Source organism: Rhododendron vialii, chromosome 5a, assembly GCF_030253575.1.
Source record: "Rhododendron vialii isolate Sample 1 chromosome 5a, ASM3025357v1".
Lineage (NCBI taxonomy): Eukaryota > Viridiplantae > Streptophyta > Magnoliopsida > Ericales > Ericaceae > Rhododendron > Rhododendron vialii.
Genome location: NC_080561.1, coordinates 24,677,461 through 24,694,043, shown reverse-complemented (window position 1 = coordinate 24,694,043; position 16,583 = coordinate 24,677,461). Strand labels below are relative to the sequence as shown.

The following is a 16,583-nucleotide window of genomic DNA, read 5'->3' as shown; positions in this document are numbered from 1 at the left end:
TGCTCGCCGAGGCCCCCTCTGCCGTTTGATCGCCAATTCGAAGCCTCGGGGCCTCTACCTCGGCTGTTCCCCTCCGTCGCCTCCTCCATTGCTCCCACCATTGCCTTCCTCCATTGAGTATGTAAGAGCGTTATGTGGGTTTTGAGAGGAAGAAGAAAAAGAGATAAGGACGAGTTTGAGAGAGGGAGAGTCACGGGAGAGGTTAGGAGTTTTGAAACTATCGGCCAGTCTAAACCCCGCGGCCAGTCTAAACTCCGCCTGCTCCATCGGCACCTCTTTGGATGCCTCATCCATAGCCATTGGACCCTTGCCTTTTGTCGGATCCCTCAGGTGCGACTCCGGTCGAGCATCTCCTCCACCATCGCTACTACCACTGCCACCGGCCCCACCGTGGCCTCCTCCAGTAACAATTATGCCCTTCTAGACATCGAACGCATGGGCCCATTGCCTCAAAGCCCACCAGTGCACGCCCCTCCTCCATCGGCGTACGCCAGTCTTCCCTGCCACCAACCTCCTGCGCATGGCCTCCATCGCCGCCGTCGCTACTCAAGTTCTCTGCACCGGTGCTCGCCTAGGCCCCCTCTGCCGTTTGATCGCCAATTCGAAGCCTCGGGGCCTCTACCTCGGCTGTTCCCCTCCATCGCCTCCTCCATTGCTCCCACCATTGCCTTCCTCCATTGAGTATGTAAGAGCGTTATGTGGGTTTTGAGAGGAAGAAGAAAAAGAGAAAAGGACGAGTTTGAGAGAGGGAGAGTCACGGGAGAGGTTAGGAGTTTTGAAACTATCGGCCAGTCTAAACCCCGCGGCCAGTCTAAACTCCGCCTGCTCCAACGGCACCTCTTTGGATGCCTCATCCACAACCATTGGACCCTTGCCCTTTGTCGGATCCCTCAGGTGCGACTCCGGTCGAGCATCTCCTCCACCATCGCTACTACCACTGCCACCGGCCCCACCGTGGCCTCCTCCAGTAACAATTATGCCCTTTTAGACATCGAACGCATGGGCCCATTGCCTCAAAGCCCACCAGTGCACGCCCCTCCTCCATCGGCGTACGCCAGTCTTCCCTGCCACCAACCTCCTGTGCATGGCCTCCATCGCCGCCGTCGCTACTCAAGTTCTCTGCACCGGTGCTCGCCGAGGCCCCCTCTGCCGTTTGATCGCCAATTCGAAGCCTCAGGGCCTCTACCTCGGCTGTTCCCCTCCGTCGCCTCCTCCATTGCTCCCACCATTGCCTTCCTCCATTGAGTATGTAAGAGCGTTATGTGGGTTTTGAGAGGAAGAAGAAAAAGAGAAAAGGACGAGTTTGAGAGAGGGAGAGTCACGGGAGAGGTTAGGAGTTTTGAAACTATCGAATGACAATTTCAAACTCGTTCTAGGAGTAAAAGGGGAAGAAAAGGGGGTTTGGGCCGGGTTTGAACACAGGCCTGTCATCCGTACCCACGCACGCCAGTACCTAACAGGCGCATGTAGGTTGTTTCTGGGCCTAAGGCCCAATCAATTTTTGGCATCAAATTATTCCCAACGGCAGCCCATGTTGCCCCAATCCATGTTTTCATCAAATGGTTAATCGTCCCCCAATCTAACGGAGTTCTTTCAAATCAACAAGCTGTGGTCCGCCCATCCAAATCAACAACAGCGAGTCCTGTCTAATTCAACGACAGCCGGTCCTGTCCACCTTTTCAACCGCTCGATCATTCTGAAAATTGATCTGCCCGACAGACAGTCCTGTCCAAACTCAACGACAACAGGTCCTGTCAACCTTTTCATCGGCTTGATCATTCTGAAAATTGATCCGTCGAACAGCCAGTCTTGTCCAAACTCAATGACAGCCTGTCCAGTCCACCTTTTCAACGGCTCGATCATTCTGAAAATTGATCCGCTCGGCAGCCAGTCCTGTCCAAACTCAACAACGGCCTGTCCCGTCTAACTCAATGACGGTCCACCCATCCATTCAATCCTCAATGACAGCCAGTCCTGTCCAACTCAATGATGGTCCGCCCGTCCATTCAATTCACAACAACAGCCACTCCTGTCCAAACTCAATGACAGCCGATCCTATCCACCTTTCCAACGGCTCGATCATTCTAAAAATTGATTTGCCCGATAGCCAATCCTGTCCAAACTCAACAAAAGTCGGTCCTGTCCACCTTTTCATTGGCTCGATCATTCTGAAAATTGATCCACCCGACTGCCAGTCTTGTCCAAACTCAACGACAGTCGATCCTGTCCACCTTTTCATTGGCTCGATCATTCTGAAAATTGATCCGCCCAACAGCCAGTCCTATCCAAACTCAACGACAGTCAGTCCTGTCCATCGTTTTCAACGGCTCGATCATTCTGAAAATTGATTCGCTCGACAACCAGTCCTCTCCACCTTTTCAATAGCTCGATCATTCTAAAAATTGATCCGTCTGACAGCTAGTCCTGTCTAAACTCAATGACAGCCGATCCTGTCCACCTTTTCACTAGCTCGGTCATTTTGAAAATTGATCTGCCTGACAGCAAGTCCTGTCCAAACTCAACGATGGCCTGTCTCGTCCAACTCACTGACGATCCACCCTTCCATTCAATACTCAATGACAACCGGTACTATCCAACTAAACGATGGTTCGCCCATCCATTCAATTCACAACCATAGCATATCCTGTCCAAATCAACGACGATCCACCCGTCCAATCAATCCACAACAACTGTCCACCTGTCCCGATCCACATCAATCTAACCCATTAGCACATCTTCCAGCAGCCTTATTGCTCTGTTTCAAATGGTCTTTGATAAGGAGATTGGCTCGGATTCCAAACAAATGGAATTTAACCTACCTGACATGACCTACCCGTGATTGTTGGAAATTATTTATGCCGAGGATAATTTGACTACCAATAATGACGGCCTGTCCCGTTCCATCAACAAGCGGCAATTCCCTCGTTCATGTCTACCTTCATCCTCACCAATGGCCTGCCCGTCCATCAAATCAATTCAATCAAGCGGCAGTCCTTCTATCTAGTTTTCCCTAACAGCAGTCTGCCTGTCTAAGTCGACTCACCAATTAGGTTCCTTAAGTTTACGTATCTACTTTGCTAGCATGCTCTGTTTTGGATAGCCTTGAGGGGTGGCTAGAAACCTTTGACGTTACTTGTACCAAGTCAATGGTGCTCCAACTGTCGTCAAGGGGGAACTACTATAGACACCCTATTTTGGACTTTCCAGATTCGTATAGTTATGGTATTTGATTCCCCGATGATGAAACAGATCAAGAACACCCCGGGAATGTTAGTGTGATTGATCTTTGAGTGGTTAAACCCCTTAAAAACCCTTTAAACCTAACCCAAGAAGCCTCAGTCAAAACCCTACCTGTATAAACTGGTCCCACACTAGCGTGCGCTGGTCCACTAGCCGCATGTCAATCATCGGTCAGTTTTGACCATTGACCAGGCTTGGACCTGCGCACGCAAGTCAACTACCTACGTACACCAGTCAAACCTAATCCCATCACCTTTATTCAGCCATGATCACAAGACTTTTGGGGCACCCCAAGACTCTGTTTATTCATCTGAGAACAAACTTCAGACATAGGAATGTTCCCTCCCCCTCTTACACACCCCCCATCACTTTTTCTCCTTCATTTAATGAAGGAAGACTTACACTCCAAGCCAACCAGCCTCCCTTTGGTTGGTTACACCCTTCCTTCACTCCCTCATCTCCTATAAATACCCCCCATATGCACCCCATGCAAGAGTTAGAAAACCAAGTTACAAAAAGTCATAAAATCCTAACCCTAATCTCTTGTTCATCTATTCTTTGTCATAAGAAGACATTGGCAAGTAACACTCTACCTATACTCACCCATCCATCTATCCATCCAAACCTCAAGTTCAAAGCTCAAAGAACTCTTTTAAACCCAAGAACCAAAGGTATACACCTTTGTACTATTTTCCTGTTCTGATCCCTGAGGGGGCTGGCAGGGTCAAGGCTAGTAATCAATACCAGTCCTAGCCCTAAAGCTGGCAAGGTTTCAAAAACCATCATGACAAGGACTAGCGTACGCTGGTCCATCAGACGTGTGTGCCAGTCTCTGGCTGCATAAGCAGGACAGCATGAGGTTTGGTGCCTTGTTGTTTTGTGTCTTTCATTTGTATATATCACACTGTGAGCATGTTAAAACCAGTTTATTGCTTTCCTTTGTTAAAACTATTAGCTGTATTTCAATACTCATATCTGTTGTTATAGAATACCCTGGGGTCTTTCTGAACATGCCTCAGAACCCAGAAAATGTAAAACCAAGCACTAGTAAAAGGGGTCAAACCTATGTGCTATAGTGGTTTACCCACGCACGCAGGTCCTACCCTGAACAATGGCTGGCCTTTGTATTAGGTAGCTAGGCCTTGGCCTCTGTTTTGTCTCCACACTGTTTATGGGGTATTTTATTCATTTTGTGGCTTTGTAGCTCATTTAAACTATCTATAACTGTATATAAACTGCTTTGTTTGTCCTAGTTATGCACTGGTCATTTCCAGAGCCCAGATAGTTGAAAATAAAAGTTATGGGTTTAAGCCTACTAGCGTGCGTAGGTTCTGCTATGGCGTACGCAGGTCGGATCAGCATGCAGTGACTTGGTCAGTGCATGCTGGTTTCTTCCTGTGCACGTCACTCCAGAACAATGCCTTCCAATCTGTTTAAATTCCCACATGAGTCTGTTTTCGTCCCATCTAAACTGTTTCAATAAGCGAGCATGCCATCTATCACATCCTGCAAACTTGCTACAGTTTTAATCCCTTTAAACCATTCCCCCCCTAAATGGCTAAAAACTAATTTATGAGAAAGAATCGCAAAAGTTGTATAAATGCCCGAGTAGAAACCGATCTCTGGATTGGGTGAGAAGGGTGCCTCAAAACCATTCCCCTCTTGTAACCTAGATCCCGAACCTCAGATATCAAAGGTGACGATGGACCAGTCTACAAACCTTTTCCAATCAAAACAAGGTAGCAAGTGTTTCAAGTTTTGTTCCTTGGGTGGCATACCATAAAAACCCAAGTGGCAACTCTGAATTGAGTGTTTTGCCGTGCTTTTCCAAAAAGGGCGCACCTGACAAAACCAAATTCTTAGGGGCGTGTGCCCACATGCCCCACTCTCAACCAAAGCGGTCCTATTGGTCGGCAAACCAACCTCAAATGGTATAACAGCCTATGTCCCATATGTAACGCCCCGAATTTTGGGTACGTTAAAAGACATTTTATTGATAAAATCAAATGGAGTCTGGCTCTTTATTACAATAAAACTCTCATGAGAGTACTTTTATTACACAAGGAAAGGGAACTAAGGTTCCTAACTACAGCTCCGCCTGCTCCTCCATGTGAGCCCGCTCTTCAGCTCCAAAGGCCTCCAAGGTGTACTGCTCACCTTGATCATCTACAAAGTCTGACACATTATACCAGCGTCACCACCGATATAATATGTCAGGGTCACCAAAAAAGCAACACCGTGAGCTACAACGCTCAATAGGAAAATCTTACCCACCAACCTTAAACTTACAATCAAAAGGTTATAAAAACACATCAATTTCCACATGATACGTGTATACACAGCTACAAAAGACAATATCAATAACACATCCGCAATCGCTATATAACTATCGTTGGTGTCCAAGATTCTCTGAGTTTCTCCTACGCGACTCGTCGTAGACCGTGTCAACATTTTCATTTACAAATCAACCTTTCAAAAATCATTTTTAACACACCCAACCTCGGTTCCGCCGTTCCGGGTTCCCGAGTATCCTCACAATGGTTCCACCGCACCGGGTTCCCATTGGCACACAAAATCTTGCATTGGCTCCTCTCCGCGGATAACCAAGCCATACCTCACCATGGTTCCGCCGGTCCGGGTTCCCATGGGAACGCACACAACCTCACAATGGTTCCGCTATTCCGGATCTCCATTGGAACACACACAACCTCACAATGGTTCCGCTTTTCCCGGATTCCCATTGGAACACACACAACCTCACAATGGTTCCGCTATTCCGGATCTCCATTGGAACACACACAACCTCACAATGGTTCCGCTATTCCGGATCTCCATTGGAACACACACAACCTCACAATGGTTCCGTTTTTCCCGGATTCCCATTGGAACACACACAACCTCACAATGGTTCCGTTTTTCCCGGATTCCCATTGGAACACACACACACCTTACACAATGGGCAAGTCCGGCCACATTGCGGATTTCAAAACTTTTCACCCTTTTCAAATGTTTCTTTTACACACGCACACAACTCACATAATGCCACCCAAAACTGGTCATTATGTTGTTTCGAAATATTTCTTTTCTCGAAAACATTTCCCTTCATTATCCACGCCCTAGGTGTCATGTTTCTACTTTCTCGGTTCTCGTGTCTCGTTTACATGCAAAGACTCCGCGGTAGGACAAAAGTAAGCAGAAATCATTCTAACAAGATCATCCAAATCTATATTACTTATCACGCTCAATCACTACTTATAGCATAACGCCACATGTACGAACGCCTTTGGAGTATATCACTTATGCTTTATTCAAAGCACAACGCCACATGTACGGACGTCTTTGGAGTGAAATCACTTATGCTTTATCACATACCACAAGTAATACAAGCAACTCATATACGCATACTCATAACCATCTTAAAGATCAAAATACGAATACTTAAAGTAAATAGGTAAAGATACACTTCATATAATTCGGAGTAGTAGATAGAGAGAATCTACCATTCTTTCTTAGCGGTTCAAAATAACAACGTTATACTTGAGTAAGTAAGTAAAAAGGAAGTAAGTAAGGATTTCCTTACCGTTCTTCTAGGTGGTAGTAACGGCTACGGAAGGTTAGTCGGCTATCGGACGGAGTAACCTCCTACGGTAGTTCTCGGTAGCTTCGAAAGAGAAAGGTCTCTCTCGAAACCTAATCTTGACTAACACTACTCTACTTTATGGATCGAAGGGTGGTCGGGTGGTGGTTTAGTGGCGGCTTAGGTTGAGTTTCTTGAAGAACTCAAGAACAAAGAAGAACTAAGCAAGAACAAAGAAAGAACAAAGAATTTCTAGAGAGAGAAGTTGCTAGGTGAAGGTGTGTGTTGAAATGCTTGGAATGGCTTGCTATTTATAGGCCAAGGCATGCCCTCTTCCTCTCTCCCAAGGCTGGCCCCTCTCTCTCTCTCTCTACCTCAAATTTTGACACATGGCAAGCAATCTTGGAAGGTCAAGGTCTAAATCCTAGGCTTGCATGGCTAAGATTTGTCCTTGGATGGATTATGGAAGATTTGGAGACAATGGTACAAGATTTTGTTTTAAAGAAAGCATAGAAGTACAATGGAGAGTTATGTTTGGTTAGGAAGAAGATTTACCCAAGGATTTGAATTTTGTAGGAAAGATCATGGAAGATCAAGGAAGTACAATCCAATCTCCTTCTTTCCTCCTTCCTCTCTCTCTCTCTCCTCTCTCCCTCCTCTCTCTCTCTCTCTCTCTCTCTCTCTCTCACAAGTACACTTATATATATATATATATATATATATATATATATATATGCATACTACTAAGAACACAAATAAAACAATAGGTACCTAGTACTTGACTCAAGGAAACTTAAAGACTAAGATTTCTCCTACTAACAAATAAATAAGCACATGTTGGATTAAACAAATAGACTAGTGTACTAATGTACTCTAGGAAGATCAACTCCTCAATAAATTAATCCAATTGGGTACAAAACTCCAATATAAAATAATAAAAGAGTACTTAGGAGAATCTTAGGCCTTAAAGGCTACTAAGTACTTTAATAATAAAATATTATGTACTTTATCACATGGGGTTTAAGAAAAAAATATTAGTTTAATGAACCCATGTACTTGGTGAAGAATAACTCTATTACCCAATGGATAATAAATTTCCTAACTTTTATTATCCAATGGACAATAGTAACTAGGGAACTTTTATAATAAAATAATCAAAATGTACTTTAAAGCATGTGAACAAAAGCCCTATATTTAAATATAGGTGTGGTACCAAGTACCCCAATTAAATAAAAAGGCTAGGATTCCCCCCATTAGTTTATAATAGAGTATAAGTACTAGATTAATAAATAAAGTACTTTGGAAATCTAGGGTTTAGATATACCCCAATATTTTAATGCATAAAATCACATGGAAAATCCATACTTGATTATAAAAATAAAACTTTGTACTTGGTAGGAAGATTGAAGCTATTACCCAATGGATAATAGTTTCCCTTGCGGTTAAAAACCAATGGATAAAAGAAGTACAAGTACTTTTGTACTTAAAATAAAGTTTTGAAAAGACTATGTGTACTTTAGTCAAATATTATAATGAAAAGCTTTTTGTCCAATGGACAAAAATTACCCTAACCATTATGGACCAAAGGGTAAAGGCAAAAGTTTCAAAAGGTTCAAAAGGTCCAAAAGGTTCATCTAGTAACTAGGTGAGTTGGTTGCTCGGTTCCTCCAAGTAGTCGGTTGGAATCTAATTTGATTGGTTAAGTAGGGTTTCTAGTCAAGAGTTAAACCAATGACCAAAATCTAACTACGACAAAAATAAACAAGAAATCATATAGCCACTCAAGAGAAAATAAGAAATTTAAATAAAATTCAAATATTTAACGAAATTTTTATTGACCAAAATTCAGGGGCGTTACACCATATGCCAACGAATGGAGGGTCTCTCCCGTAGACCTTCTTGGTGTTGTTCGGTGCGCCCATAGGACCAGTAGTAGTTCGTCAGGCCACTTGCCTTTTTTCTTATCTAACCTTTTTTTGATCTCGTCAAGTATAATCTCATTAGATACTTCTACCTGTTCATTGCTCTGAGGGTAAGCTAGAGTGGAATAATAGTTTCTTATCCCATACTGGGAACAGAAAGCTTTGAACTTCTTCTGGAACTGTGCCCTATTATCAGTGATCAATGAGTAAAGGACCCCAAACCTTGTGATAATACTTTTCCAAACAAACCTTTCCACCATAGGTTTTGTAATCTTGGCCAAAAGCTCTACCTCAATCCATTTCGTATAATAGTCTGTGGCTACCAAAAGGAATTTTCTATTCCTAATCACCTTATGGAGTGGGCCCACGATGTCCAATCCCCACTGTGCAAATGGCCATGGACTTGTTAAATGTACCAAATCTTCGGCTAGTGTTTGAATCATTGGTAAGAATTTCTGACACTTCACATAGATTTTCACATAAACCTTTTTATCCTCTTCCATATGCGGCCACCAATAACTTTGGGTTATTGCTCTGTGGGCAATGGATCTACCCCCAGCACGGCTTCCACATGTTCCTTCATGAATCTTGTGGAGGAACTTCTGCACCATTTCGGGGTGCACACAAAGCAAGTAGGGACCTGTGAAGGACTTTCTGTACAACTTCCCTTCAAGGGACAGCCAAAATCGTTTTGATTTCGTTTTTATCTTGTAAGCCTCCTTTTTGTCAGAGGGGAGTGTCCCATCTCATAAGAACTCCACAATTGGATCCATCCTCCATCCAACTTGGCCCTTGGTTCATGTCCAAGACCAACTCTACACTTCTTCCAATGTCTTCCAATACTAGGCTCACTAAGGTAATCCACTGATGACTACTGGCCAATATATGAGATGGACAACCTCGAAGTTGAAGGAACAAAGGAAGAAGAGTCTGTTGACAATGATCCACTAGACGAAGTATTGCTAAACCCACTCTTCGATGAGGGGGTTACCAAATATGAAATAAGGGTTGCAGGGAGGTATTCCCGAACAGGCTCAAAGAGGGCCTGAACACGTAGTACGAGGGACCATGGTATAAAAATAATAGGGACAGTCGCCGTGCAAGATGGTGTTCAGTGATATGGACTAATGACATGAGAAGTCATTGGTCCAGGATGGTTATACGGGGTCTTGGTCCAGTAAACATAAAAAGTTCTTGGACCAAGAGGCTAATAAAGGAACAGTGACATGTGAAGTCACGGGTCCAAGTAGCTTGTTCGGCAATGAGAAGGCCGAACAGGAAGAGAGCTTCTGAGAAAACATTGGTCCAAGTAATTGATCGATAAAGGACCAATTGCATGTGAAGTGACTGGTCTAGGCAGTCTGTTCGGCGATGAGATAGCCGAACAAGGAAAGAACTCCAATCAAGTGTTAAAGAAGAGGGAACACTTCAGAAGGGTCCAGAAATAGTAGTATTCCGTTAAGGAATGAGATCCCGAGAATGTAGGATCTGGGAAAGATACCCAACGGGAATGGAATGTTTGGCTAGCTATGGAAAAGAATCCTAAAATGACTAAGGTAATGAACTGATAAGGGAACGAGAATCCAAAATATCCTGGGTTTCCTATATGAGATAGGAATCCTAGGGCAACAAGCATCTATGAATCTATAAATACGAGGTAAACCTAGAGGTAAAAGGTACGCAATATGTTGCATTCATATCGTTTTCCTATTGATAATTAGGGTTTTTCTGCTAGTATGTGATACTTACTTAGGCATTGTAAGGACCCGTATTTTCGGAAATTAATAAAAAGTTTTATTGGTTATCATAATGGAAGAAAATATGTGATTTATTGAGTTTAAATGAATTGGGGTGAATGTGATGGAATTGTTTGCAGGGGGGTGCATGTGCAATTTGAGTGTAGGTAGTGTGTGTGTGTGTATATATATATATATATATATATATATATATATATATGTGTGGGTGTGTGTGTAGAGGAGTAAAAATACTCCTCACTCTCTCTCTCTACCTCCCGATCTCTCTATCTCTCTCGGCTATCTCTCTCTTTCTCCTCCAAAACCCAAAATTTCATTCAATCACTCAAAACCCATGGCAAATGACCTTCAATCTTTCATCTATTCGCGTTATTGAGCTTGTATCTCGTTGGGTTTAGCTCGGAGAGGAGTTTTCTTGCTCGGTTTCGACTTTGGAGTTCTAGGGCTTGATCAATCTTTTTGGGTTTCAATCCTTGACAACAGGTAGGGATTTCTTACTTGTTCTATGCGTTGATGAGTTGATTTGTGCCTAAATCTCAGGTTTGATCATTGTTTTGAAGTGTATTGTTAGTCCTTGAAAATTGTGTATCGCGCTGAAATTTCCAGGCGCTACCCGTAGTCCGTTTTTGATCCTACCCGTAGCCACTGATCAGAAACTGAACATTTGTCCCGCTACCCGTAGTCCGTTTTTGGTCTTACCCATAGCCACTGCAGATTTTTGTAAAAACTCTTGTTCTCAAATTCTAATGTCGTGGTTTGTTTCCATAAGTGATGGTATGTATCTTTATGAGTTCAAGGACGTTAACTTACACTTAACGGGAAGTATGACGATAGCTTGATATATACGATTGCTGAATGCCGAAAAGAGAACCAAAGCCACTTTATGTGAGGTATATGATTGAAACGGAGCACACGAACACCGAATGCAAGTTGTGAACCTCGTGACTTTGTGACTTAGAGATGTAATAGTAATCAACGACATGAGTAATGAAACGTCTTAAGGAAACTTGAACGGGCCCGTCAATTGGTGTGGTGACCGGCAGGGGATGAAGGGGGTCCTAAATACCCGGAATGAACGGGTCCACCTATTGGTGTGATGACCGGCAGGGAACGAACGGGGTCCCAAATACCCGAAATGTGCACGTGGAACAAAAGACATATTTACTATGACACACTGGACACCTTGAATGTGACGGAGAACTAGTTGATTGTTTCATTTTCAGTTTGTCATTTCGCATGATTCACTGAATTCTTGATCTCTTATCCATATGTCTTCCTATTGGTGCATGATCATCTCATTGACATATAGCATGAGTATAGAATTCTCTACTAGGCACGTGTTTGCTCAACCTTATTATCATTTTCAGGTACACCGCAGGGGCATTGACATGACTTGCATGGAATGCATGGTTGATCATTCTTTTGAAAACTAACATGGGAAATTACTTTAGCATCTTTTTGTAAAACCCCATTCGAGATGTAACTGTAATTTCAATTATCATTTTCGTTTTGACTATGGATGACTGTAGACTCATAACTCCTTCCTTTAGTATAAGTATTAGGTTACTTTGAGCCGTCGAGTCGAGGATGTGACCTTTGAACTCAATTTGCTTGTTTTGGGAATGAAGTATCTTTTGGGGTATAGTAGTGCGTATTTGAGAGATTTTGTTTATTAGAAGTCATTATTAATTATGTTGAAAATTGAGGGCGTGACAGGCATCGGAGGGCCTTTGCCACAAGAGGCAAAGGTGCGCTCACCCCTTGTCTGTTTTGCAGATTAGGGTTCCGACGACGAACTAGGGTTCCGGTGAAGAGGCATGAATAGCCGTAGCAATCTAGTGCTGTTCTAAACACCAATTGTTTTCTTCCCCCTACAAAGGTGATCCACTCCATCACGGATAGGTTCGGCAACTAGTGGGGATTTGTTGGCACACGAAAAGCCGACAACAGCGAGGAAGCAGAAGTTGAAGCTTAACTAGAAGAAGCAACGGTTGTGGCAAACCAATTGGCCCTCCAAGACTTGCATGGTGACAATAATGAAAGTGCAAATCAAGATGATAGTGAAGTGCTGACGATCAACCTTAGTGAGAGAAAAGATTGCTCTGAGCTGATTATGGATGTTGCAGAAGGGGCTTCCCCGTACTAAAATGTGGAACACTCTAAAATACAAAATAAAAAATGCTGACTCCTATCTTAGTTCCGATTCTGATTCCGACTTTGACTTAACTCAGTCCGAGTCTAGTTTTTCATCTTTTCAAACTACTGAGTCTAGTGGGGAAGGCCCGGTCAAAACACCAAGGCAAGATATTTATTTTGAGTTTGACTCTAAAATGTCTTTTGACAATTTTAGCAATGAGAATGAGGATTTAAAGTATTTCACTTTGCCTATGATTAATTGTGTGGATTCTGATAATCCAATTTTTGAGGAAGAAATTCCAAAAGAAATTCTAGAATTCATCGAAAGAAAACAGGAGAAGCACGCCAAACCTTTTTCTGAGGAAATAATCACAGCAAACATATGCTCTGAAAACGAGCCTAAATTGGTTAAAATTAGTGCAACACTATCTTCTCAAGAAAGTGAAAAACTAATCCTTTTGCTAAAAGAATACAAATATATTTTTGCCTAATCTTACGAGGACATGCCTAGGATAGACCCCGAAATTGTTCAGCATAAAATTCATCTCTATCCCAATGCAAAATCGGTTAAACAAAGCTAAGACATATGCGCTCCGACTGGGTCTTAAAGATAAAAGCATGGGTCACTAAACAAATCAACGCATGCTTTCTTATAGTCACCGAATATCCACAGTTGGTAGCCCAACATCATTTTGGTACCAAAGAAGACTGGAGGAATCAAGGTCTGTGTAGATTTTCGAGATCTCAACAAGGCCAGTACAAAGGATGACTTTCCATTACCTCATATAGATGAACTAGTGGACAACACCGCAAGATATCTTTCATTGATGGGTTTTTTTGGGTATAATCAAATTCTAATGTCTCCTAAGGATAGAGAGAAGACCACCTTCACCACACCACGGGGAACCTACTGCTATTGAGTGATGTCGTTTGGGTTGAAGAACGTTGGAGCCACTTACCAAAGGATGGCAACAACACTGCTGCATGACATGACGCATAAAGAAGTAGAGGTATACGTCGACGATATGATAGTTAAATCAAAGGAAAGGGAAGGACACTACTAAGCACTTCGAAAGTTCTTTGAGATGATTAGGCAATACAAGTTATGTCTTAATCCTCAAAAATGTACTTTTGGAGTGACCGTTGGAAAAATGTTAGGATTCCTTATCACTCAGAGAGAAATTGAAGTGGACCCTTCCAAGATACAAGCTATCATGGAGATACTGCTGACAAAGATAGAGAAGGAAGTGAGGAGCTTTCTGGGAAAGGTGCAGTTCATCAACAGGTTCATTTCCAAACTCACAGCCACTTGCGAATCTCTCTTCAAGCTTTTGAAGAAAGGCACAGATTTTTGAGTGGAATCAAAACTGTCAACAAGCACTCGAGGCAGTCAAGGAGTACCTTCAGAACCCGCCTGTGTTATCACCACCATCCCTGGAAAACCATTGATTCTATACCTCTCAGTAACGGACACATCCATGGGATGTATGCTAGCATAAGAAAACGATGCTAAAGTAGAGTGCGTCATATACTTCCTCAGCAAAAAGATGATGGACTATGAAACAAGATACACTCCTTCGGAGAAGACCTGTTGGGGGCTAGTATGGGCCATGAAGAAACTAAGGCATTACCTATTAGCACATCCGGTAGTTCTGGTTTCTCGATTAGACCCAATCAAATATCTTTTTGAGAAATCAGCACTTATTGTAAAGCTAGCTAGATGGTTATTACTATTAGCAGAGTTCAACCTCAATACCATGACAAGGAAATCAGTAAAAGGAAAGGCTGTGGCAGAATTCTTGGCGGATCATCCTGTAACAAAGGCTGAAGCAAAAGACTTCATGTACCCACATGAAGACATCTTGTGTCTTCTAGACGATACTTGGCAACTTTACTTTGATAGAGCATCAAACCAATGTGGGTATGGCATAGGGGTATTGCTAGTTTCCCCCAACAACTCTCATATCCCTCTGTCATAGAAACTAAGGTTCGAGGTCACCAATAATCAAGTTGAGTACTAAGCCTGCATTGCTGGAATGGAGGCAGCACTGGAACTAGGAGCAAAAAGAGTAGAGGTCATTGGAGATTAAAACTTGGAGGTGTCTAAAGCAAGGGGAGACTGGAAGGTTCAAGAAACACGCTGAAATTGTACCACTCTGTGCTGGAAGCTCTAATTCCACAATTCGACTCTGTTATCTTCACGTACACTCCACGAGTGAGTAATAGGTTCGCAGATGCATTGGCAACATTGGCCTCTATGGTTGAAATACCCCTGGGATTCACAATGTGGTCGTTAATGATCGAGCAAAAGGTCAAGCCAACATTTGAGTGCACTTTCACTGAAAAAGGTGAGGACGATGGAAAACCATGGTATAAGGATGTAAAGAAGTTCCTGAAAGTGAGCGAATATCCCCCCGAAGCCACCTCAAAGGATAAAATGGCCCTGCGGAAGTTTGCCTCCTGATTTGTAGTTTGTGGTGGAACATTGTATCGAAAAGCACATCTGGGCCCCAATCAACTTTTTGTCACAATGGAAGAAAGTTAGAAGGTAATGGAGGAAATACAAGAAGGAATTTGTGGGCCGCACATGAGTGGGGCAACAATGGCAAAGAAGATCCTACGTCAAGGAAACTACTGGACTATGATGGAGGCCGACTATGTGTAGACACCCCAATTTGGACTTGTCAAATTTCCTTAATTTGTGGCCCTGGGGCTCCCCGATGATGAATATGGATCAGAACAAGCCATGTACCAATTGAGACGTTGCTCCTTGGAGGAAATGACCAAAATCATTCCCAAGCACTTTAAAGCAGTCCCAAGCGCTCCAAACTGTTTTCCAAAAACCACTGGCCTGACTCACTCTCAAGCGCTCAAGAGTGAAGTCCCAAGCGCTCGAGACCACTCCAAAGCGCTCGAGACCTCTCCCAGTGCCCAATGGGTGAAGAAGATTCCCACTATCCATGCAAGCCATCATTGCACCGGCTGAGGTGAGTCAACACTCAACCTCAGTCAGAGAAGAGATCAACGGAAGATTTCTTTCTTTAAAAATGGATTTATTTCAAAATCACTTGATTATCAAAACCATGGGTTATATCCTCTATATATATACACCTTGTCTTTCAGCAAAAAGGAGAGGGGGGGGGGGGGGGGGGGGACGAAAATCTTCTCTCTCTAAACTCCTCTTCTTCCCTCTTTCTTGTTCAAAGGAAAAGGTCTCAAAAATAAAAAACTTCTTGCCCAACTTCAAAGGTCTCTTTCAAAATCATCAAAGAAAAAGGCAAGAAATCCAGAGCACTCTCAGTTTCTGATCTCCACATTTACCTTTCACAACCATCCAAGGAGCAAAGTGTCAAATAAAGGTAGAAACATTTCTATCCTTGGTTCAAATCAAGAGGTTGTTCTCCCTTCTGAGGGGGGTCTCTCAGCCTGTCCCAGTCCTTAATACTGGTGCATGGTTGGGAGACCTTAGTGAAAAGGCAAGAGCAAAGAGTCCATGAATAATGTTTTCCCAAAACCCCTACTGGAAACACTCTCGAGCGCTTCAGAGTGCTCTTGAGCACTTGGGACAGTTTCCAGTCCCATGCATGGCATTTTGGTAAGCAGTAGGCTGGGGTGAGATGCACTTTTAAATGAAATGGTTTTATTCTGGCATGTAGACACAGAAGATCATTTTTCCTAAAACAGAAATGTTTCTTACAAATTTCAAGTAAGAATAAAGTTTTCCTAAGTTAAAAATAAGATCTTCTCTTGTTAAAAACTCAGATAAGGATGTTTTTATGGTGAAGCAGTACCATTTTTTTTTGTTTGAGAGTAAGCTGGCATGCAGCTCACTCCTAAGCGCTCGGATCCATTCCCAAGCGCTCAGGAGTGCATGCATGCCATTGCATTTCACTTTCCCAGTTTTCTGTGTTTTCTGAGCTTCTGCATGTATAGATGTGTACATTTGCTCTTTTA

The 16,583-nt window shown here is 43.0% G+C and overlaps 1 protein-coding gene across 1 annotated transcript; it reads left to right on the top strand.

The window, feature by feature from the left end:
• Window positions 1–14,176: 14,176 nt before the first annotated feature.
• LOC131327712 (uncharacterized) lies at window positions 14,177–15,093 on the top strand. The gene is made up of 2 exons (XM_058360851.1): window positions 14,177–14,563; window positions 14,743–15,093. The coding sequence occupies exons 1-2, from the start codon at window positions 14,177–14,179 to the stop codon at window positions 15,091–15,093; spliced, it is 738 nt and encodes a 245-aa protein (XP_058216834.1).
• Window positions 15,094–16,583: the final 1,490 nt, after the last annotated feature.

What these genes read in the sequence shown, in the direction of transcription:
- LOC131327712 (XM_058360851.1), top strand. Translation starts at nt 14,177, where the DNA reads ATGATGGACTATGAAACAAGATACACTCCTTCGGAGAAGACCTGTTGG. An exon ending in AATGTGGGTATGGCATAGGG is followed by an intron (nt 14,564 to 14,742) that starts GTATTGCTAGTT and finishes GTCTAAAGCAAG; the next exon opens with GGGAGACTGGAAGGTTCAAG.